General features: G+C 36.5%; 2 protein-coding genes and 1 long non-coding RNA gene across 4 annotated transcripts in view; 2 read left to right on the plus strand and 1 right to left on the minus strand.

Annotated features, from left to right (window-relative positions):
* The first annotated feature begins 1472 nt into the window (after positions 1–1472).
* Positions 1473–8906, plus strand: slc35g2b (solute carrier family 35 member G2b). The gene is made up of 2 exons (XM_008396180.2): positions 1473–1868; positions 7454–8906. The coding sequence occupies exon 2, from the start codon at positions 7482–7484 to the stop codon at positions 8730–8732; it is 1251 nt and encodes a 416-aa protein (XP_008394402.1). The 5' UTR covers positions 1473–1868; positions 7454–7481; the 3' UTR covers positions 8733–8906.
* LOC103456552 (uncharacterized) lies at positions 3683–6584 on the minus strand. The gene is made up of 3 exons (XR_532274.2): positions 5019–6584; positions 4428–4542; positions 3683–4333 (listed from the first exon to the last, which is right to left on the minus strand). It is a non-coding gene; the product is annotated as an uncharacterized LOC103456552 (long non-coding RNA).
* A 3387-nt stretch (positions 8907–12293) lies between the features above and the next one.
* nck1b (NCK adaptor protein 1b) overlaps positions 12294–25309 on the plus strand; it is a 39161-nt gene continuing 26145 nt past the window's right edge. The window contains exon 1 of one of the 2 annotated variants that reach the window (XM_008396175.2): positions 12294–12499. The gene's annotated coding sequence lies outside the window, so the exon portion shown is untranslated. Of the gene's footprint in view, positions 12500–19782; positions 19802–25309 lie in introns of those variants that run through there. The other variant, XM_008396176.2, reaches the window with a different exon arrangement.

Raw genomic sequence — 25309 nt, forward strand, 5'->3', positions numbered from 1 at the left:
ATAATGCCACCTTAAAATATTATTTTAAGGGTTAATGTCACCTTAAAATATTATTTTAAGGGTTCACTCAACTGTTTTTGTTTCGCAGTTTGTAACTGTGCTACCTGTCATGTGCAGAAAACAATTACGCGGGTTTTCCGACCACAATTTCCGTCATTAATAAGCAATTACATTACACGCTCATTCCCTACTGGCAGATTTATTGTGATTGCATGGAGCTTTATGCAGATGTTGACACAGAGTTAATTGCTCCAGCGTTGCAAATCACCTTCTGTGGTCCTCCATGATAATTAAAATCGCTGTCATGTTTCAGAGCCAGTGGCGTTACAGTCTTACATTACCAGCTGGGAATCGTGGTGCATTGCCTGGGGGGTAAACTTCACAACCTAATTTAAGTTCTATAAACCTGCTGCATGAAGAGACAATATTATCACATTATTTTATTGTGGTCCTGCTGTTTTCATTGCTGCAAGCATTTACCTTTTTTTTCCCCCCAAAGTATCTGTTTAGTCCAAGGCAGAATGGTTGTGTTAGGTACTTCCCTCATGGGAAGTCAAACAAGCTGAACTTCCCATGTGGGCCATCCTGAAGCAAATTTCAGAAATTCAAATGAGTTTAGATACAAACACAACTCTGGGATTAAACATGTAGTTCTTTCATATTCATCAATTAGACATATGTATCTCTAACCAGCATCCCTGATGCCTGCAGAGAAAATACCAGCATGATGCTGCCACCACCATGTTTCAGTCATGAGGAAGTCATCATGTTCAGGGTGGTGTGCAGAGCTAGCTTTCCTCCAGACACTGCCTAGAGTTTTACACAAACGTTAATTTGATTTCAGATAGGGGCACATGAAAGCAACTGCCTCCAGTGTGATTTATTTAGGGGTATTTGATTAAATAGGGCAGAAAATGCAAGCCACACTTTTCAAGCCACACATAAAAAAATGTTTAAACTATGTTTCATTTTAATTCCACCTCAGAAGTAACTACTTTCTGATAGCTCATTATATAAATTCTCAAATACATACACTAAAGTTAGTGGTTGTCACATGACAGAGTAGAAAAAAAAGTTCAAGAATTGCAAACAGTAAGTATTTATTATCAACTTTTTTATTATTTTTGGTTAAGTGACTGGAGCAAAAATAAATGAGTGTTGCACACAAAAACAGAACAGCAAATTAGGGTTCTCAGGAGCATTAATAATCGGATTATAACTTCATGAAAGGAATATCCAAATTCAACTACAAAAGATGGTTTTAAAGAGGAAGTAGATCTGCACTCATATCAGAAATGTAACAAGAACACCCTTTTTTTTTGTTGAAACAAACATCTTAAAGAAGGAAGTAAATGAATGTGCTTTTTTTTTTCCGGGCTATATTATTATGATGATGATGATGATTGCGGCCGGCCGACGTGCATCCTCTTCCTATTTTGCCACTATTGGAGAAAGACGAATGAGAGCAAATGTAGCTGGGGGGGCGGAAGGGTGGGATTTAGACTGAAAAGAAGAAACCGCTGGCTGTGACAGCCACCTTTGCTTCCTCCCCCCTCCATCATCATCATCATCATCATCATCATCATCATCATCATCATCATCACCCGCCTCGCCAGCAACAGCAGCTTCATATTCATCGGCGGCAGAAGCAAAGGCAGAGTTGGTTAAACAGTTTGGAGAGGAAGAAGAAAAAACAAGTAGTCTTGTAGACGTCTTGAAGAGAAGCTCCGCTCCAGGGGGAGGGAACATGGGGGAATGGGAGCTGCAGATGGGCAAGTGCAAGGATGAGGAATTCCGACCAAATCTGCTTTTATGACACAGACCTCTGCTTCATCCAGCATCATTAGGAATTCATTAAAAAACACCAGGTAAGATGTTTTTTTGTTTGTTTTTAAATAACATTTTCTTACTCAAAAAAAAAGGGGGGTTTTGATGCAAACGACTGTCAGAAAAGATATGGATTAGCGATCCCTTAAAATTATATCATTATTGATATGGTGCTCGTTAATTAGAAGAATTGCTCGTATTTTTATCCTGCAGTTCGTGAGGAGAAACGATTTTGGCTGCTTTAAATTCATGGGCAATTTAAAAAAAAAAACACACACAAATTGCAGCGTTTCGTATATACGCCTTAATTTAGATGCCTTTTTATCTTCTCATTTCTCCAACTTCCGTTTTTCATCAATTTGTATTTTAATTTGAATCTTAATGAAAGAGGACCAACCAGTCAGAAGTATCTTTCTGCCCCCTTGTGGTTTGGACTCATGCTGTTTTTTTAATGTGATTCTAAAATTAGTGCTGGACTGACTGCAAAATATGGGCGGGGAAATAAAAATATGAATATATGTCAAATAAATGTAATTTAAAATATAAATCACAGACTCATCTGACCCCAAGATGCAAAATGTGATGAGTAAAGAATCAAACTAATTTTCCAGACGACTATTCCTGTTTCCATTCTACACAGCGTATTCAGATGTAGCTTAATGATGGTGTGCCTCTCCATTCATCTCGTACATGGCCCACATTTATGCATCAACCCCCTCTGTGGATTCCTTGTTATGTAATCTCATTCCCATCAGACTGCATCAGCCTCAGAGTGTTTGCTGTTTGGCTTCTATGAGCACAAATGTCTCTCTTATTGAGATTTAATGTGATAGACCAGCACAAAGTAGTACATAGATGTGACTTGGAATGAAAATAATACATGCTTGTCAATGAAAACACAATCAAAAATGGGAAAAATGTGACTTGAGTCTGCGTTCATCCCTATTTGCTCTGCTACCTCTACATAGAAATTCAGTGTAAACATTTGCCAATATAAGTGACCAGGTTAGTGATTTATAACCTGGTGAGTTCAAGTGTGGATGAGATAGCCTTGTTATAAATCGTGTTTATATCAAGAGCAGTTGTGAGTAGAAAAGGATCAAGACCAAAGATTACAGCAGACAGATCAGAGACAAAAGTGTGGGAAAGATGAAAGCTTTAAACATCTCTTGAAACACAGTTCAATTCATCATAGAAAAAAATTAAGAGTATAGCAGAATCACAAGCCTAAATTATATATGTGGAGGAGTAGCAGAAATCCATTGCTCAGGTGAGGAAGTCTGTTGACAGGGTAACTATTAAATCCTCACTACACCAATTTGTCCTTTATGGAAGAGTGGCAAAAAGAAAAGCCCTATTTGTAGTTTTCCTGAAGCTATGTAAGGGGACACAGCAAATGTGAAAAAATGTTATCTGGTTGTACTGACCAAAATTAAATACTATGTATTACTGAAAACTAGCATTGCTCATTCCTCAAAATGCACCACGGCTACAACAAAATATGATAATGGCACCATTTTTGCTAAAGTAATATTTTTGTTACTTATGCACTGCAAAAAGTCCCCTTTCAAAAACAAGAAAAAAAAGTACAAAAATAAGGTACAATTTTCTTAAAATAAGAAAAATTATCTGCCAACAGAACAAGAAAATTTATCTTGTCAAGATTTTCTAAAACAAGAAAAAATATCTAACCAAGATAAACCTACAATATCTTAAAATTAGTGTATTTTTACTTAAAACAAGCCAATTTTACTTATACGAGTAAGATATATTATCTTATTTTAAGAAAATTATACCCTATTTTTGTACTTCTTTTTCTTGTTTTTGAAAGGGGACTTTTTGCAGTGATATACCTAAATCTAGTTTATTTTTATTGTTGCATTGGATTAAAATATATATTTTATCATAGCTTTACTCAAGGTTCTTATGCTAAGACAAAAATCCAAAAATTGATCCTGTGAATACTGGAACAAGAGATGTTATTGGCTTGCTGAAATGAAGACATGAGTTCAATTACTTTTAACATATTTATTACGTTTAAGTTTCACATAAGCACAATAAAACATGTCTACTGGTCAGAATAAAGTCTGGATGGGCATCTGATTCTGAAACAATCCTGTAAAATGACAGAACAATGAAGATCTGACACATCTGCCGCACTCATAAGATGCCCTAAGAGTCAAGCAAACCAAATTGTCCAAAGCAAAAAAAAAATCTTGGGATTAGATGTCAACAATAGGAGCTTCCTCCGCAATGAACTTCTTCCAATAAGCCATAGCCTTTTATATGTGGAAGTCTTGCCTCAGTTACAGACGCTGTTCTCAAGACATCTGTCAGCAGCACAGAGAGGAGTGGCCACAGACACGGATGCTGAAAGGTGTAGTAGTTGTGATGTCCTCCTTTCAGAAGATCAGGGCAGGCATGGTTCCAATGGCCAGTAGAAAGTTGGTTTCATGATCACCACAGAGCTGAAAAGTGGTCTTGTTTGAAGTTGTTGGGTCATCTGCTAAATGGAGCACAGACAGAAAAACAATCACAAAACAAACCACGTTTTAGGGACTAATCAGTGTAATGATAAATCAGTATCATAAATTTCTTACCTTGAGAATGTGAAGGACGCTGTCACTTGCATTTCCCAAAGTTTCTTGTAGATGGTGCAATACATGATTGGAGACGTGTCTGGCATAGGCTTCACCATGGCAACAGTTTGGTTTACTAAAAAATAAAACAAGTCTTATTTTAGTTCATGTGCTCAATTACAATATTACATGAATTCAAGATGGCAAGAAAGTTATTTTAATTAAATCAAACAAGGACTACTTAAATTCACTAATTAAAAATAGTGTTTAAAATATCCTGGTAACAGTGTGGAATATCTAACCTTGTAAACTCATTGCATTTAAGTTTTTAAATTACAGCACATAAAACACCCTCAAAGTTAGTGAAATACTAGGCGGAAATGCCCTTTAACCATTTCCCGAATGAGAAGCCACCTTAGCTATGTTAAAAAACGGAAGCTACCATGAACCCGTGTCGATATTATTTTTAAGCCACAGCTATTGTGGTTAATAACTGTTCAAAGCTCATATTATAAGAGCGGCTCTTTAACCGCGGATGAAAATTGGCATTTCACGACATGCTAACTAGCTTCAGTTAGCTTATCTTAGAAAGACAGACAACTTTAAACTTACCTCTCAGTACAGCAGCTGTAGGGTCTATACACGTAAAAAGTCCTCCATCTTCATCCATGTCCAACCGAGATTAGAAAATTTGCCAAAAGAAAATCTTATAAAAGTACAGTAGATAACAGCTTAGTTAGGCTGTTACAACTGAATTAACCGTTAATCAGGGCAGTTAAATGATCTCTGGCGTTGCCGTTAGTGATGTGCGGATTGATACTGAAATATCGATTCTTTCGATACCAGAACTTAATTCTTTAAAATCTATTGTCAGATCCAAGGATCAATACTTTCAACACTTTAGTAATTTGAGATAATGTAGATTAACAAGAGCAAGTTAGAAAGTAACAAAATTATTGAGATCTTGCCTAAATGAAACGTTGTTAATGGGAACTACTTTTTCTTCCGCCTGGTAAGAATGTAATGTGTAAGGACGTAATGCCCAAGCGCAGCGTGCTGCTGACGCTCACTCACTCAGAAATGGACATGTTGACAGATTATAAAATAAGTGACATGGAGCTATTTCAGCTGCCATTTTATAGTAGTTTTAATAATTAAACAATGATGCACACTGCTAAAAAAAAATAAAGGGAACACTTAAACACTTAAGTGAACACTTAAGTGTTCCCTTTATTTTTTTGAGCAGTCTATTTAGTAGGGTTATTACTTTACTAATTTTCTTTTTTTTAGTTTGCAACTCCATTTTCACATGTTTTGTATATTTCTGCTGAGTTAAAATAGCTTATAGTAAACAAGATTGTTGTCTCAATATACTTCTGAGTTTAAAATGAGTGCATCAGAGTACATTGTGTTCTTTTTATGAAGCCAAGATATGGATTACATTTATTTTTTATTTAATTAAGAAACAAACTAACTGTCTTTGCACAAAGTATGGGATCTGTATTGCCAATACCAGCTTAAATTTTACTCGGTATTGGATCGGAAAGAAAATCTGTTGTATCGAACATTAATACTATCTCACTGACATTTTGGGCGCTTTCCCATTTGGATTGTATGATGTCATAAAAGGGGTTACAAACATGATGAATAAAATATTGTTCAAACTAATATTAGTAACTGATAAAGTAAGAATTTGAAATATAAACCAAAAGTTAAAATATTTATCATGACATTGAGCTAATCAATATTGTTGATTCTAATCTCATTGTGTGGAATACCAGCCATTTCAAATCACACATCAATAGAAATTTCATGACATGTCAGTAAGAGGTCCCACATCTTGCATCAAGAAGATCAGATTAAGGTCCATAGCAGATGGAAACATGCCAAGAATTATCTTGATATATAAACTGATATTGTCTCTGAAATTGTTGTGTTAAATGTCAACCGTTTAAATATTCAATTATAATCTCCAGTACACTCTGCCAACTTATACAAGAATATAAGTTCATGTTTTTTTTTTTTTTTTTCATTGACAATAACACAAAGGATTCCATTTGGACATAGTCTGTTTTAATTATCTGAATACATTTCATTAAGTATGTGATTTCGCTTTCTGTGCTTGAAATAAGAAATTTTTACTTATATAATATAAGTTCTAGACTTGAAGTTTGATAGGTAAATATTGATATTCTAGATTCTAGCACATATTTACTCATAATAAGTAATATTTTCTTAATATTAAGCTTTTATATCTTACTGAGATAATTAAGTACAAAAACACTTAAAATAAGAAAAATATTCTAACATAAATCCCTCTTGGTGAGAAAAATTATCTTGTCAGAAAGAAAACAAGAAAAATCTCCTTAATTTAAGATATTTAATCTTACTAAGATTTTAGTTTTTGCAGTGTGGACTTTAATGGGGGTCAGAGTTGATGAATGGAGGTAAATACAGGGCCATCCTAGAATGAAGACTAGAAAACACTCAGGACAGGGGTGAAGATTCACCTTTCAGGAAGACAGCAACCCCAAACTTAAAGCCAGAGTCACAATGAAATGGTTTATATCAAAGCATGTTCATGGGTTAGACCAGTCCAGTGAAAGTATGGATCTAATCACAGATCAGAATCTGGGACAAGAGTTCAAAATGGATGTTTGCATGTGCTCTACCCAATCTGACTCAACGTTCAAAGAAGAATGGACACAACTTTCTGCAAATCTGGTAGATGTATACCCCCCAAAGACCTCCTGCTGTGATTAGAGTGAAAGTTGGCTCCACAAAGTGTTGATTCTGCGAGGATATGTAAATACAAATATATTCCACACTTTTCATATTTTTACTGTAAAAAATTATTCAAAACTATGTATCATTTTCTTTGTACTCCTCCTTTATTCATCACTTTCTGTTGGTGTACTGAGTAGAACCACAATATAATGCTGAAGTTAATGGTTATAATTTGAGAAAATGTGAAAAAAAATATTTATGCCAGAGCCTAAATGTGTCTGTGTAATTTAGATAATCATTTTTACTTCACTGTTTTTCAGATAACACTATTTAAATACCTCACACATCATGGATGCAGCTTCAGCCTCCCTGCAGTTTGGATCAAAGAAGCGGGTCAAAATTCACCCAAACACAGTCACAGTAAAATATGCCACCCACTTCCCCCAGCCTGGTGACGAAGGGTACGACGATGCACCCTCCTTTGAGGATTTTGGTTCTTTTGCAGAGGCAAACGTTGGAAAGAGACTGGTGTCTGATGCCAAAGGCAGCAGGACTTTCTTTGGAACCATGGAGACTCAGCCTAAGCAGCCAAGTGTGCAAAGAGACAAGGGGGTCGAGGGTCAGCTGGCCAGCTTTGGCGAGGCTAATGTGTTGGCCTCCAGAGTGACCTGGATGGCCTTGTTTGGGGCAGCAGCAGCTCACGGATGTGTGGCGCTAATCACCCGATTGGCGGCAGATCGCTCTAAGGTTCCCTCTCTCGAGCTGCTCTTCATCCGCTCTGTGATCCAAGTGTTGTCAATCCTGGTGGTCCTCTACTACCACGAGGCACCCTTCGGCCCCAAGGGTTACCGGCTCCGTCTCTTCTTCTATGGTGTGTGCAATGTCATTTCTATCACTTGCGCCTACACGTCCTTTGCCATTGTACCCCCCAGCAACGGTACCATCATGTGGCGAGCATCCACCACTGTCTTCAGTGCCATACTGGCTTTCCTGCTGCTGGATGAGAGGCTGAGCTACACCGACGTGGTCACGGTGGTGGGAAGTGTGTTCGGCCTGTGTCTGGTCATGGTGCCGAATGTAGCAGATGAGGAGAAGTCCAGGCTGGGGTTTTGGAAGGAGGCATTTGGCTATACAATGACAGTTATGGCAGGCTTGACCGCCGCCCTCTCCATGATTGTCTACCGAGCCATCAAAGAGCGCGTCAGCATGTGGACAGCACTCTTTACCTTCGGCTGGACAGGCACTGTCTGGGGCGCCTCCACCATGTTCATAATGCAGGAGCCTATTATTCCCCTGGATGGGGAGACCTGGGGCTATTTAATTGGGATCTGCACCTGCTCCACGGTAGCATTCCTTGGAGTCTACTATGCTCTAAACAAGTTCCATCCAGCCTTAGTTAGCACCGTGCAGCACCTAGAGATCGTGGTTTCAATGATTTTGCAGCTGATCGTGCTGAGGATGATCCCCTCAGTGTACGATGTGATTGGAGGCCTTGTCATCATGGTCAGCGTGTTCACTTTGACCGGGGTCAAGCTGTACAGAGTGAGCAGGGCCATTCGACAGGATTACCAAGAAATCCTAGACTCGCCTATCAAATGAATCTGTCAGTCTATCCGTTTACAGTGTCGCTTGGTTGTGCAATCAAAAGAATGTCTGAATCTTCATCTGATGATTTTTGTATTGTTGTGCTGTGAACAGAGTGCCAGTTTGTGTAACTAAAGTCTTAATATTTACGTGTGAAATAAAAGACAATTGTAATATTGTGACCATTTCCCCTTTCGTATAGTGGTGCTTTAATGTCAAATTGTGCCACAGACTAAAATGTCAGCAAAAAGAGGCACGAGTGAATTACGACGCCACAAGGTGTTGATATAAGCTTCTGTCGTCACACTGCCAAAACTGTAAATGTCAGCCCTGGAACCATTCATATTGTAACAAGGAATAAAAAAAGACAAAAAGAAAATGCTTCACTGAAAGACCTGATTTGTTGTTAGAGACTAAAACACAATGATTTATGCATAGGCTGTTTACAGGTGTAAAAGTACCATGGTCCTAATAGTTGGTTTCAAAACAACTACAATTCACAATCACAGCTTTTCTAAGTTTTAAACTAACTGAGAAGCCAAAGGAAGTGTCAAAGTGAGCTGAACAGAGCACTACTACCCCATACCCAATGTGTTGCTGTGCACTGCTGGTCAGCTGTCTCTCAAAAGAGTAGAGTTTATCCCTCATTCCCCATAAAGACATATTTAGCTGTTTCAAAAATATTCTCAATCATGACTATCGCTCCTATTATTGAGCTAAATTTGTTTTGAAAGTAAAGTTAACAAGCAAGAGCAATGTGTGCTAAAAACATGTCATATATTTTCTGTTTTGGGTTTTTGAGTAAACAAAGTGATAATTTAAAACCGTAGCCATTTTGCTAAGCGTTTTAAAAGCCAAACTAACAAAGGAATAGATGGTTCTTACAAACTTTCCATTTCAAAAATCCATTTACTCCAAAACTAAATTCTCTATAATTTTTTTTATATTTGCATAACATTTGTGCAAAATTATTCTACAAAAAAAGTGAATTTTAAATCATGGGCTGCAAGGGCCTAAAAAGCAGCAAAAATAATTATGTTTTACTTCAAAATGTGAATACACAAATTTTTTTGTGTACTTCCATACAATCCAAATTCAACACTTTTCAAAACAACAGAGAAACTATATAAATTTGGTTTGCATAAATATTTTTCAGAATCATATTAGATTCAATAAGGCAAATTCAAAATTAGGAGTGAAAAACCCAAAGTAGAATAAATGGCTTGAGCAATTTATTCTGTTCAAGCTACATCTCCGACCCCATTAGCTAGTTTATATTTGACAAACGTGATTTTCTCTCTGACTGTGGCTTCTGTTTACTCTCAGATGTATGTCAAACTAATGCCCAGAGGCAAGTGCACTGAATTGAATTAAAGTCCCCGTTAAACAATGCCGGTCCATCTGCTGTTTCTTTTTCTGTATCAGTTAAGTCAGCAGCTCACTGGGTACGCCTCCTCTTTTTTTTTTTTTTTTAGTCTTTTCAGGAAACCAAGCAGAGATAAACAGTCTCTAAGATGCCGCCTTAAGGGTCAAAAGGAACTTCCAAGGAACGAAATAGAGACACAATGGTGATGAAAAAAGTGCTTGCCATGAACGAGGACACATTGCTGATTCAGAACCGACGTGCTTCACCAACAGCCCAGCAGGTGGCACTCATGACCTACTTAATGTTTCTGGCAGCCAGGAGTGAAAGAAGAAAGCTGAAATCAGTGGTGCCACCGAGGCTAGCCGCGTGTATTTACTTGGCTTGACAGTCTTACATGCATGATATGTTTTATAACTCAATTTAATATTTGTATAGCATTTTTATTTATCGCTTTTGATCATCCAATTCTACACAGCAGTATAATAAAATTCCTGAAATCCTCTATAAATGGCTTAAGTTTTTGTGTACCCAACAAATATCTCAGCTTTTGGAAGTGCCCCTACCTAAATTGTTCTCATGCCGAAGGATAAAGCTTGTTAGTGTTACTTCCATTTCCTTTATGTCAGGAAGAGATAGCATTTTGATCACAACAATTGTACAAATAACATCACACTTCCTCTTTTTATTCATTCAGCAGAAGCAGTCACGTTGTGATGTATGCACTCTGTATGACAAGGGTGGCTGTTATAAGTGAGACTCAGTTTAATGTTGGACGCATCTGCAAAGAATCGCTGTCATTGTAAATAAAAAATAAAAAATATGTGTAAATCTTGTTTGTTTACAATTAAAACTGGAATAACCGGCACTTATTTACTTGCTTTTTTTGCAATAAATTCTATCATGACCCACAGCTTATTAAGCCCAACAAAACTGAGAACCCTGCTTGACAATTCACGTTGAGTAGTTTTGAGATTGGCTTTGGGGTGCAGAACGAAGAAGACACATAGAGGAGGCCCATCTGTTAGAGCAGGAAACAGATTGCATCCTGCAGCGAGCTGCACAACCTTCCAAATTACTCTGCAACTCTCTTAACCACAGACACATTTATAAGATGCATTATGGCTGAATGGAATCTGATGATCTGTATGCATATTTCTATTATTATGGGAATTTGTAGTGAGCGATACAGATGACTGAGCATTTTTATGAAACATGGATACCTTGAAATTCATCACCCTGTGCAATTACTGGCACCCGTGGTTAAGATCTGTAAAAGCAAAAACAAAAACATTATTAAGAAATGAATGTGTTTTGTGAAATTGCTGGTGGCACAATTGTTGAGAGTTCTGCTTTCTGCTTTCTCTGTAGAGAGTTCTTGGCAGAGAAGCAGTATTTACACCTTTGCTATGACATTTCACAAGTTTGGAGCATACAGAGAAATAATTTTCTGACATTTCTTCTTCTCACAATCCAGCTAGAACAGTTGTGTCCAAACCTTCTGCAAAGGAGCACCAAACATTGTGAAGTTGGAAGTACTCGCTGGCCACAACTAAAAAAAAAAAAAAAAAAAAAAAAAAAAAAGATTCTGGAAATGATTGTAGATATGCAACACGTAAGAGTCTTACATGTATCATGCATGCCTAGCTAAAGACTTTGTGTTGTGTCTCTGATCAATAGTCTTTTTCTTTTCTTATTCCATCTTCTCTTCAGTTTTCTCCAAATGTTTTACATATGATGTAGCTTTGAGAACTTACATGAACACTGAAGAATTTTGGTTTTGCTCTGGTGAATAATTTCTGTGTTCATTTGGTGATAAATCCTCTTTAGCCTTTTGTAAAATATTGTCATTGTCGTGATTCAATGATTTTTAAACATTGAATGCTTATTTTATTGAAGCAGTAAATAAAATAGAAAAAAAATAATTAGGTAGAAAACACTACATAAAAAAATAATGTTCAGTCCTTATGAAGTTGATAGAGAATGATCTTATGCTGGTATGGTTGTTTTACCCTTGGAAGGCAAAATTCAGGAGGAAGTTCTATGGGAATGTAGAACATTAAACAGCTGCAGTAGCATTGATTGGCAGCGAGCTCGTCCATTCAGAACCCAGTCTGTCCTCCCGCAGCCAATCACAGAGGAGCAGCAGGGAGGTGAGTGGGTTCCCAACTGCTGTGTAGCGGTTTCAGCTAGTTAGCTAGCCTAGCCGCTGAGCTCTGACACGGTCTGATGCAGAAATGCTTTTCCAACGGGGCGCTGCGTCTAGTCAGCTAGGCTAGCTTCTCGAATTGGGAAAGAAAATATTTGGCCGCTGGCTTGCGAGGACTGTGGACATCCGTTGCGAGCATCTTTTTCGAGACGCCTGCATTAATACAATATATTTAAAAGGAGATAAGAAGAGGTGGCCATCAGCAGTCAGGTAAGACGTGGCATGACTGAATAGGGAATGTGCCAGGCTGCCTTCTGCTGCAGCCGCACTCCTCTCCTGCTCCCCCTCTGTTTAACGGTAAAGCCCACATAGGCTAACAGCTAAAAAGGTAACCGAGGCAAAAACAGAGAAAGCCAACCTTTCTGCTTTGTCGCATAGCCAGCTTGGTCCAATATACAGTCCGCAAAGGAGTTAACATTAATTTCGACTCTAAAACGAGATGTTAGTGTTCGCTGAATTTTCACAGATAACCAAGTTGGGTGGCTCCACACTGAAAAGCTTAACTTAACATAAAAGGCAAACATTTGAGTGCAACAAATCCTGGTTATACATTGAATCTGTCTTGTTTCAGCATAGTTATGTTCATTGACTGAGATTGAAAATGAAGAAGATGCTCTATTAGTAAGCACAGTGGCTTTTTGTTTGTACCGTTATCATAAGGTAGGCAGGTTTGAAAGATTTTCAAAATATTTTTCATGAAAGGCGGTTTCAGCTTAATCAGATGGAAAAAAGCAAGTTTCCATGATAATTATAGATGACAAATGGAATCATAAAACACATGCAATCCTCTGAACCATAAATCACTTCATATTTTATTCTGTGCTATTGTTTGAACCATACTTGAGTGATGAAGTATAGGGGGATACTTGGGGAACTAATCTAATATCACAACCCATAGCAAGAGACTCTACATTGGTTACATAGATTGCCCAAATGATCTTTAATTCAAGAAAAGATAATTTTCTTGAATTATCTTTTGAGATGTTGAGATTTGATGCTTTTACAAACTGTAATAGTAAGCTACCTTTCTGATAAAGGGGAATTGTGTGTTGCAGTAATGAAGTCCACTGTGATTCACCCACATTTTTCTTTTTATTATCACAACTATCCAACCGTTTACCATACACAACTCGACTGCTAAAATGTGTATGTAGAGTCCATTCATCTGGCCAAATATATTACTGTCATAGAAAGTAAATACATGGTACTTGCGATTCAGTATCTGACTAAATATTGCACCTAACCGGTTTTGTGTTATTTGAGATAATGCACACATTAATACCGTAATGATGACAGTGATCTGATATATTGTGTAACTCTAATCAATAGGTATATATTTATGTACATTTAATGCACAGTAGATGTGTATAAATGTCTTCCCATTTCCTCTGGTACAATTTAGCTTGTAGAAATATTTAAACTTTAACGTATATGACCCAGATGCTTGGGATAAAACTTTCAGTCAGTGAATTGCATGTTTACATGAAATATATAGACTAGGAGACTGTGAAATTTGACATAAAAAATCACACACAATTTCATAATTTAAATTATTTTTAATACGACGTTATTCAGCCAAAAAAGTCAAATTTAGAAAAGAAAAAAAAAAGATAACCAGGGGGAATAACTAAAGAAGCTCAAGCTATGAATAACATTTTAATAAGGTAGCGGACTGAAGGCTGAGCAGGCAGTCTTGCAAATTAAACAGCTGATATTGCTTGATTCGGCTCCCAAATAGGGTTGCTCAGTATTCGAAAATGTCACAATGGCGATAGTATTGGAATATATTATGGTATGTAATTTGTATCCACTGTATCTGCTACCCTGAAACTCTAAATATGAAATTTATGTGTAAAATGAAAGTTTATAACATATTACCTGTCAATTATTGTGCTCAAACAGTCCTTTGCTATTGGAATATCTTACACACTGATGATAATACAATGTTGTGAAATATTGTGCAGTCTTACTCCCAATGTTACTTTATGAAACGCAGAATAGAGTACAGTAGTACTCTGCACACTTGGCATTATTAATAAGCATACACTAATACTGATCTTAGAACGTGTTTATTTGTTTATTGTAGGGATGCACCATTATGAAACTTTTGCCCAATATTAATACAGCTGCTATTGCTGATAAGCATTATTATTTAGATTATGTATTTTCCAATAATTTTAGCACCATTTAAAAACCACAATTCTGACATTGCTAATCTACTTCATTTAAACATCCCACTATTCTGTGCTACATTACTATCACATGACCAAAAGAATACCACATACCGATACCAATGCTTATGCCGATCTACCATTCATCCCTAGTTTATTCTGATATTTTTCTTTAGTCTATGTATCAAAGTAAACTATATAAAAAATGATAAAGTACATTTTATGTACTTATGTATGCTATAATATGGTGAAATGGTGTTAATAAAAAGCACATCACCTTTTACCTCCTTCCACCATGTTTTTGGCACATTTTACAGTCAATTGAATAATCATCATGACCTCAAGTAGCCAGTAAATGGTATGTATCATAGTTTTCCTAGAAGCCAAGGTGATTTCCCCAAATTTCATGTTTGGGCTGATCTGAAACGTAGCTTCAACAAAACTGATTACCTTTAGTGGCGTTGTTATGATGAAATGATCTAATGGTGTTGCAGGCATCATCGCTGAGGAATTGTTTTTACTTTAAACATGAAACATGTCTGAAATTGAAAGTAGGTAACGTCACATTTACCATGTGAAACCATCAGCTGGAGGCCTAATGCAGCTAGTTTGTATTTTAGGAGCTCCGTGTTTTTCATGCAACATTGTTCCTGCATTTATTAATCTAAGACGGACTAAATGTCATGCCTTAGCTACACAATGGATGAAGTGAGTGTGTGTTTCTGGCAAGATTTTGCCACTTGTGTTTTTATGACCTTTTAAATAAATTGCACAGCATCACAAGCCTTATCAACACGTCATAAGGACCAAGCTACAAATTCTCTCTGTGTAGTTAGTGGCATTTGTCAATGTGTTTCTGTTGTTATGGGACAGTATATCCCTTCTCTCAGGTGGCATGCTATCAATTGTAAAAATGTAGGGTAGAATAATCTACCCATAGCTTAAGATAAGGCTCAGCCATTTGCACCGCATTATGTCTAATGCAAGCAGGATCCGAACCACTGTGGGACCCAAATAATAAAATGCACTAAGAAGAAAAATAAAACACCTTTTATTGCAGTATCGTAATCTCACACTGAAAATTGTATACACATGTATTAAATGTAGAAAAGATACACTTGAACAAAATTACTTTTGCTTCTTTTGGTTTGTCTCAGTGGTCGGAGCTCAGATCTAGGAATGTGGTGCCATCCACGTAGAACATGAAATTCAGTCTGGAAAACCATATGTGGTGTTTGTGACTATGAAAAATACAAGATTGTGTTTCTATTTTCAATTAAAAATATGAACACACTCACCCAAACTGAAGTAATAAATAGTTCATACTTTTTTTTATATTTTGTTAAGACATACATTCTATAAACTCTATGTTTTAAAAGTGGACGAGCCATACTGGATTCTAACTGAGTCAGAATTTCACTTCATGAGGGAGCATTGTTTATATTTCTGACTAAGAACATGGAAGAACAACTTCTGTGTACAAATAGAATACACCATTTTGTGCTACCTTCTCTTTCTAAATCATACACAGTTTTGGGTTGTCCCTCATGCTCTCTTCTCTTCAGCTTGCTCCACTAACTCTCCATAGTTTAGGTCTAGGGAGTGTGATAGAAATGGAAGAAGGTTTATTTGTTTCTGGGCATTTCCTATGAAAATTAGACCGTGTGGATCTAGTGACATTCCATGTTTAGTTGTTTCGGATTGCCCAGCAGATCATCTGAAACCTCCTGGTATTCTAAAAGTCTCCACTGTCTGCACTCACAAGGTTTGCAGAGGTTTTGGAAGAATAACAAACCCCTTTTACAGATCCTCCACTGTACTTAGAAGTAGGCCTATTAATCTTTTTCTTATTAGAGCAACATGTAATGTTTATTTGTTGGTCTTGGGCTTTCTGATCAAAGTCAAAGTTCCTCAGTGTATTTATGTTTACATTTGAGATGCAAGGGCAGAACATGTTTCACTGCAATGCAAGATTTCTTTGTAAGGCTTCTAATGCAACGATTTTAAAAAGCTAGAGTGTTAAGTAACACTTCTCAGTTCTACAGTTCCAAAGTTTATGCATTAAGTGCCATTATACATTAACTATCTTACCATAAGTACACTGTTCAGTTAGTAGGGGAAAGCTTGAGTCCTCCAGCTAATGACTTGCAAATTCACAGACTTGCAAATACAAACAGCAGAAAATTCTGATGACGGGAGCAGATTCTGATCAATTTCTTTCATGGGTTATGGCCAGTGACTAAACCCAGTTGTTACTGCCGTAGAACTACCATGGTGCTGACTGCCACCCAAAGCAGCACACGCTACAGTATGTGTTTGAGTGCAATAGTGGATTAATGCAGAACTGTGATTTGTCTCTACATCAGGAGTGGTGTACGCTTGCTTTTGTTGTCCTCAGCTGCCTTTAGGAGGGCGTACTTGTGACGGATTTGAACTAGTTCCCTTTAGTTCTTTTTATTATCTTTTATGCCTGAAGGCACTCGTTTTATTTTCATATTTGAAGTCCAAAAATAGCCACGGGGCAACTTGTTTGGAAAACTTGCACCTGTCAGCTGTCGGTTTTTATGCACAATTGAGGTTTCGCAGTTAAGCAGCTATAGACACTTGTACTGACAATGGCGGTGGCATTGTGTAATTAGATGTCCTGTTGAATCACTCGTTTTGTAATTGTTGCCTTTTATGACTGAACATGACAACAGCATACAGTGATGATGATCTCAGTGGCCTGTAGCGGCCAAGTCTGTCCTTTTTAAAGCTGAGAGGAAAAGTGCTAACTGCATTTCAATAAGAGCCAGAAATGTGGCTCAAAAATTTCCCAGTTTAAATTCTAGCCGCGGAATCGATTCCACGTAGCGAAATGGGGATTTTGTTCATCACGTTGTCTCCACAGTCTAAGTTGTTGCAAAAGTTGTCTTCCATTTCCTCTTTTTCTTTTTTATTCTACTTTTTTCATCTTTTCTAATGACTGCCCATGCATGATGGCTTTTTGAAGGGTTAAACGCAAACCTTGTTTCTCCAAGTCAACTCGGATTTATTCTTGTAGCACTTTCATAGATATAAAATCACAAAGTGCTTTAAAAAAAAAACAACAATTAAAAATGCATGGAAATGCAAACACAGTAAACCACATCACCATAATAATGTCTATTTTAACGCTTTCTATTTATCGAAGTGTGTAGAATCAAAAGAAGAGAGGTAGTATAGACAGAGTCAAGTTGTTCCAGTTTGCTATGATAAGCTCAAACCCTTCTGGTCCTCCCTGTGGTGAACAACTAACAGCTTCTGGCCTGCGGGTCATGAATACGTGGGCAGAAATAGGAGGTAGAAAATGTCAGATGTAAGATGGGACTACTGTAACATAAACAGGTAATCAGTGCAGTGTTTGATACCTAATCAGGAGTAAAGAGGATATCTCAGGTAGTTGGTTACAAGCAGCATTCTGAATTGCCCGCAGATATCTAAAAGGCCATGGCAGTTTTCTAAGTGAGAAACATTAATAACTTTTTCAAATACTATTTTACAGCTAATACTATTACAGCTAATGAAAACACATCTAAGAATATTACATCAGACCAATAAAAAATATTGTTAGTACAAAAATTGTACTAAAAATAAAATTTTTTGTACAATAAATAAAAAGTATGTTTAATCTCTGCTTAAAGGTTATACTTCTAATGTGAGAAACAAGCTTTGTTGGAATGCATATTCTAATTTATTTAATGTGACTAAGTGGTTTTATCATTCCTTTGCACTAATTAGTGTCTCAGCCTTGAGTCCTGATCTAAGATAAAAAAACAAATTAAGGAGGTTTATGGCACCCAGATGTTTTGAATGAACAGTAGAACTGAAAATCATCATCAGAGATTAGGAATGCACCAATATGAAGATTTGGGCCGATATCCAATTTTTAATACTGCTTTTAGGACCTATAACTACCAATGTTGTTAGATATATTTCCCAACACTATTTACACTTTGTAAAAGCAACCACATCATGTACGTTGCATCTCTGCTCAAGTTAAGCACCCCACAATCCTGCGCTGCATCACCTTCACTGTCACATGACTGAACAATTACCACACCAATCCCCTCCCCCTCTTGAACCACAAACAAGATGAAAAAGAACATTGTTTGTTAATATTGACTCAGTTTTACTCGTTGAACTAATACAGATAAGTTAACATGTCTACCATTGGCCGATTTTGATGTTGATGCCAGAATATCTTGCATACCATATAGAACTGGTACTACTGAATTGTAACATGGAACCCACAGATGGGTCCCAGAACAAAGCCCTGAGGTACTCCACCTCAGTTCAGTGGAATCTTTCATTAGCTGATTGACACAAACTCTGAAGCTTCTGCTCCTATTAACCACGTAATTAAAATCAACAGTGTCAAACAAGGATAAAGGCTCTAATCAAAACAAAAATGAGTATTCCCCTGAGTCTGCTGACATCATGTTACTAGAGTTTCTGAGTAATGCGTTTTCCTTAGACTGCTTTTTAAGTAAACCTAATTGAAATTTTTTTAAATTTTCTGATTATTCAGAATAGTCATGACTTGTATCTGCTACCACATTTCCTAGCATTTTGACTTGAGTTCGAATTCAGAAATTGTCTTGTAATTCTGAGGTAAAGTTGCATCTGGACTAAGGTATTGTTCAACTAAAGTGCTACGGTGCTTTAAAAAGGATACATTTCTCAGATGAAAGTGATGTATTAAAGAGACAATGGACTCAAAAGTTTTTATTTTTTATTTTTTTTATATAGTGTTATGTCAGTAGGGCAAGATGAGGGTCTTATTGTGTTGAGCAAATCAGAGACATCATGTAAGGTCACAAGACTGAAAGAGAACCAAGTATGTGAAGGAGACAAGTCACAAGAGGGAACATGAAAAGATAACTGTTGAGTTACCCAACGAAAAAAATAATAAAATTCTTTACCGTTTGCTTTGGACTAAACTAGGTATTGTAGGGTTGCTGATAAAACAATTGAGCGGATAGTGTCAAACTAAATTTTGGGGGTTTGCCATGCAGATGATAAGTTCTTAACTCTTGTGTCTTTTCTGCAGAAGAGGAAGCCAGTGCTATTTGTTTTGAAACAGTATTGTTGTATATGAGGTGTGAAATTAATTTAGAAGCATTTGTATCCTTGCTGGCTAACCATGTAAAAAAAAAAAAAAAAAAGAGTCTTATTTCTCATCTCCCATGACAAAGCTCCGCCTCTGTGTTTGTGAGCTGCAGACTCCTTAGAATTATCTGGGTTGTTGCTAACGTAGCTACTTTCTCACCGCTAGTATGAGATACAACATCATGGTGAAGGGACTTGCCAGAACAGTCCAGTGAGTAGCTCTTGATTTTCCTCCTTAAATGTATTGGTTCTGGAAGCTTAGCTGTCAGCTGCATAGATGTTCTACATGCAAATACGTATGTTTTACACATGTATTTGATCATGTTTGTGTTTTAACACCTAAGTGACTGCTACTTAATTAGTTGAGAAACACCGAACAATATCAGAAATCTAGGAAACGGAGTGAGCGATTTAACACTTCACTCAGCCTTTCTGCATTTGATTCTCTGATGCCACTGAGAAGCACTTTTGTGTATCTTTAAGTGAATACTGAGGCAAAGTTATAAAGCACTGTTCACGTTTCTTCTCCCCACTACTGCAAAATGTCATTGTGTGCAGAGTGTGTGTGGTGAGAGATTTGCAATCATTTTACACATGGAGTCAGTGATGAGACTTCCTCTTTAGGGTAAAAGAAGTATGCAGTTTCAGCTTTTTGTTTCTGTCTTAGTTCATTAGGGTTAGGGGTTTTCTTTCAGTGGGTTTGGCAGAATGTAAATGAGGATGTGTGCACTTATGTAACCACAATGTTATATTAGTTCTGTATCCATGACAAAAACAAGAAGACACTTCTGTCGTGATATTCTTATTAGAAATGCAGATTTACTTTCAGATTAAAATACTTTCTTAGGCAACTACATAGTGTCACTAGCACACTAGTGCTGTGTGAAGTTTCCACCACAGTTACACAGTGCACTGTTGTACACACACCGTCTCGTGGGTAGAACCAATCAGGCCCTGAAGTCGTTATTTTTGATTGCTTGGTTTTCTTTATAAATTCTTTGCTATAAAAAAGCGAATCCACCTTATAATTTTACATTTCTGTAGTTTGTTTTTTTGCCAAATTCATTTGTACACGAGGTGATCCCAGTAAAACAAGAATATACTAGAGTGCATAATAACCGTCCAACCTAAAAGCAGTTTATTCTTTGGACTGATTTGATCCAATAATGATACCAACGCTGGCATCATTCTTGGGTCGGGTCTTGGGTTGAGACCACCAATCTAGAGACCGTTTTGACCGTTTTGTATTTATGCTGTTTTTACATCAGAGGTGAAGCTTGTAGGCATGTAGAGAGGGCGAGACAGACATATAAAATGTGTCTATGTTTTTGGGATTGCATGGGTTACTTAAACTTTCTACATGCCAGTGGACTGTCTACTTACTCAGCATGGCCATCTATGGAGATATCTTGGTGTTTAGTAGGAGAAAAAACAAGGTGGAGATTTCTTAAGTATTTCATGCAAACATTTGAAGAGGGAGATGCTGGATTGGTGTAGTGCAAATAACTGGGGAGAAAACTTACTTAAGTTTATACTGTGCCATTTATAAGACCTTCTGGTTTCTGTGATGCAGAAAACATTAACAGCATTGCAAAATTCAGCAATTAAAATTAAATCCACTTTATAGAGAGCTAAATATAATTAACTTTGTCTATCTGACTGACTCTGAAGCTCAACCTTTACATCGATTCTTACAGTAAAAGTCAGACACTTTTGGCTCCCTGTGTGTTTGATGTGACTCACTCAAGCGATAACCACTTTGGAGAGACCTGAACACAACACTGCAGGCTACTATAAGCAAAACCGCTCATGGACCCATGAGGCAGGAAAACAGATTTGTAAAAGTTTTATTCACACGCAATTTATGGGAACCAGAAAAAAAAACCACACCAAGAGGTGAATTACTACTATTACTGTCCCACTGTGAAAAGATACCCTGGAGAAGTTAGGTACACATTTACTAGTAAAACCATCTTAAATCCAAATCCCCCCCCCAAAAAATAAAAAAATGGGGCAGGTACCTGAGCAGCGTCATTGAGTTAACTAGAACAATCAAAGTATCCTAAGCAAAAGCAAGCAGGATTACTGTTTTAGTTGTCCTTTGAACTTTTAGCCTCCATCTTTGTGTTTCTTGGAAGTGATGATAATTTTGTATGGATTAATTATTATCTTAAAAATACACAGACAGGCTGTTAGTTATGCTAACTGCAGTAGCTGTTGATTATTTAGCAATGTCTTTCTCTAAGAAAAGCCAGAGTTGACATGATAAATTTTATTTCCTTACTTTATTTAAATTGATGGTAACATTTGTGAAAGTTCACATCCCTGCTATCTGGCTGTTCAGGTTTAGCAGCTAGCTAGAACATGAATATAGACATACAATATCATTGGTGCTTGTTCTGTTATTTAGCAATCTTAATATAAATCCATTTCTAAGTGTGGGAAAAATTATATATGTTTTTAATATAATGCCTGAGGTTTATTTGTATTTGCTTATGCAACACCATGTTCGAAATCACTTTCAAATGTCTGGCATTATGTAAAAAAAACTAATTAAGTGCTTAGTTCTAGTTTCTAATCTTTTGTTTTTCTTTATGTGGGAAGTGAAAATGCCATACTGCAAGACTGCTGAGCAAAACTGCTGACATAAATTACTCAAATCATCTCTCACATAATAACGGTTGGTTCTGGGTGAATCATTTAAAATGTTAAGTATTTCTTGCTCTGTATAAACTAGTTAAAAAACAGGATTTCAGTTTTTCTTGAATAGCGTAAAGGAGACCATTTTTAAGAACAATATTCACTGCTGTTTGGAGTCTGTGTAGGCCGTCCAAGTCATGCACACAAGTTCAAAGTCTTTCTGAGGAAAATGTTTTCTTTCTTCCCCATCTCCTATCAAAGATCTGGTTGATGCTGATTTGTGCAGAGCTGAGATTTCTTTGGCAGAGGTCTATAGTGGTAATATTCTAGTCTGAAAAGCATTGAAGCTAGTTTAGCAATAATAAAGTAAAAGAATAGATTGTTCAGACTTTAGAGAGCATCTTCAGGGAAAATCTGTTTTTTAGATTAGTTTTCCATACTGAAAACCTCCTCCAGTGATTCATTTTGGCAACAGCCATCTGACAGTTTCTATTTTTTCTGTGTGACTATGTGAAAGTCTGGCTCATATTTAGGGTTCTTGGAAATTGTTCTGCTGTGCTACTATTTCTATAGTTTATCTTGAAAAGTAAAAGGCTGCTTAGAAGAAGCGTGAGTAAATGATAAGCCGGCTTTGATCTGGCTGTGTAGTGCTGATATAGACCACAGATTTGGTTCATCCAAGTTTTTTTTTTTTCAATGTGTGTACCCACAAGAAGAGACCCTTTGAATGTTATTGTCACTTTTTTTTCTCACTCTGCTTAGCTGATTTCTACTTCTAAAATAGTGAATATTTTCTTACAACGTGATCCTCTTTAACCTTTATAAGAGGTCATTTAGAGTGCTTTATTTATCTTAGGGAAAAAAAAAACTGGCTTTATTTATAGCTCTACTTTTGTACTTTGGATATCACATCAGCTTTATCCTGCTTTGGCTCTCTGTCTAACCTGATGGCTCTGATCAGAAGTGTGCATTTGTATGTTGAGCACTTTGATCAGGATTTAGCTTCCACCAGACATGTTGGAAAATTGGTGTTGACTTGTAAAGAATTAAAAAGGACTCATCTTTTGTTTTCACAAGAAAACAGGATGATTGTAATTCTAGGTAGTGATTTGCTGCATCTATTTATAGTTGAATCTGAAATTAAAATATAATGCCTCATAATCAAGCTTATAAACTGCAGTTGTCATAGTTTAAACATCAATGGAGCCATCAACCTATCTACATGTAAAACCATCTTTAAAAAGTATAGCAACTTAAGTATGACACTTCTTAGTTCATGAATTAATAGCAAGTTTCAATAGCATTCACGAGTTTGTTTAGATTCAAGTTAAAACTCATGTTTTTTTTGCAATTGTTAGTTTAATTAATGGAATTGCAATTCCTCATACAGAAAGAGTAAACCACTTAAAACCTTCTTGGGTTACCATCAGATAAACTATGATTGCATCACCTGATCATCTCTTTTGTCAATTCTCCATTTAAAAAGAAACGTTACTTCACCTGTGACGGTGTCTCTGTTGGCCAGACCGTAACAACCAGACTGGGGAATTTGAAGCCGGAATGAAGCATAAAGTGAAACGGGGAAGTGAAAGCACTATAAAGTGACCTAATATTTCTTCAGTATATTACGATTTATTTCTGACATTAAGCAACATGTATTTTCTAATAACGAAGGGCTAACATCAAAATATGTTTAACCTCCATGTGAGCATCTTCTGAACACCAAGATCTATTTCTTGGTGATGTATTGAAAGATCTATTTCAAATAAAACATATTTGAAATAGATCTTTCAACTTCCTTCCAGGTACAATCTCTGCGCCTTAAGATATGTATTTGCTACATTCTATTAGCTATTTCAAATACAGCATCTTGGTTAAAAGGAAGTCCTTGAATTATGTCTGCTCTGGTAGATCTAATTCACAGTTTGAACTTCTTGGAGTATTTAAACATCTTTTTTTTGAGTATTTTTAAAAACTGGTTGTAAATGATAGAAATGTCTTTTTTGTGCATTTTTAAAAATCAAAATTACATAATGAATGAAATCAATACCATACCCATGCTTGAATTTTGTCTTCACTTCAATTTTTGCTGACCAATCCTAAGATGTTTCTCCAACACAGGGTTGGAAACCAATCAGTCACATGACACAGACTGACTGAGCTACGCAATGAAGTTTCTCTTTAACTGTAAAACATTGAAAACATTTAGATAAAAATCAGATTTGTTAGACCAAGTAAATGATGTGACCCGTCTAGATTTAGAGGCTATTCACGCAAAGATAGGTTGTGCTCTCTATTATTATTATTATTATTATTATTATTATTATTATTATTATTATTAAATTAGCTGCGTTAAATATATGACTCTGTGACATGAAATATAACAACAGAAATCAGGAGTTCATTTTAGTCAGGAATCAAGATTTTCTGCATTCTTGACTTTGGTATCACTAGTACTGATGCATTCAGCTTGCAAGATACAGCATTGGTTGAACATTTAGACAATTTGTCAGTGTAACTTCTACAAAGCTATTAATTTTTGTAGTAAGTTAGAGCTCATCTGTGTGTCTAATGCAAAAAAAAAGTTCTAAAAGCAAATATCAATTTATTGTCAAAATAGGTTCAAATCAAGTCTGAGTATATCTACATATTTAGTTTTTAAACTAGAGATGTTTGGTTCAATCCAAAGTCCTTTAAAAAAAACAGTGAAACATAATGAGCCAAACATAGCTCATTATGTTTGGCCTGCCAGGGTGGCTTATCAGCCTCTTTGTCAGCATTTGACTCTACTGGGTGTCCATCAAGAGTGTTTCTACAGTCTGAATTGTTTTCTAAGTTGCTAAATGTTAAGGCTTTAAGCAGACATTCTAGATGTTAGCAGTAAGTTTTCTCTAATTAGATGTTGCTCAGCAGGCTGCAGTTTTTAAAATGTGGTTTTCTTAAATCTAACAAGCCCAGTTTCTGTCTTAATTATTGTGTTAGAACTCCAGTGTTTCCAGCCTGAGCAGTTTTTTTGGGGGGGGAATTGCCAGGCAACCGTCTCCAAACAGTGGCTTATCTGTGACATTATACACAGCTC

Source organism: Poecilia reticulata, linkage group LG20 (assembly GCF_000633615.1).
Source record: "Poecilia reticulata strain Guanapo linkage group LG20, Guppy_female_1.0+MT, whole genome shotgun sequence".
Lineage (NCBI taxonomy): Eukaryota > Metazoa > Chordata > Actinopteri > Cyprinodontiformes > Poeciliidae > Poecilia > Poecilia reticulata.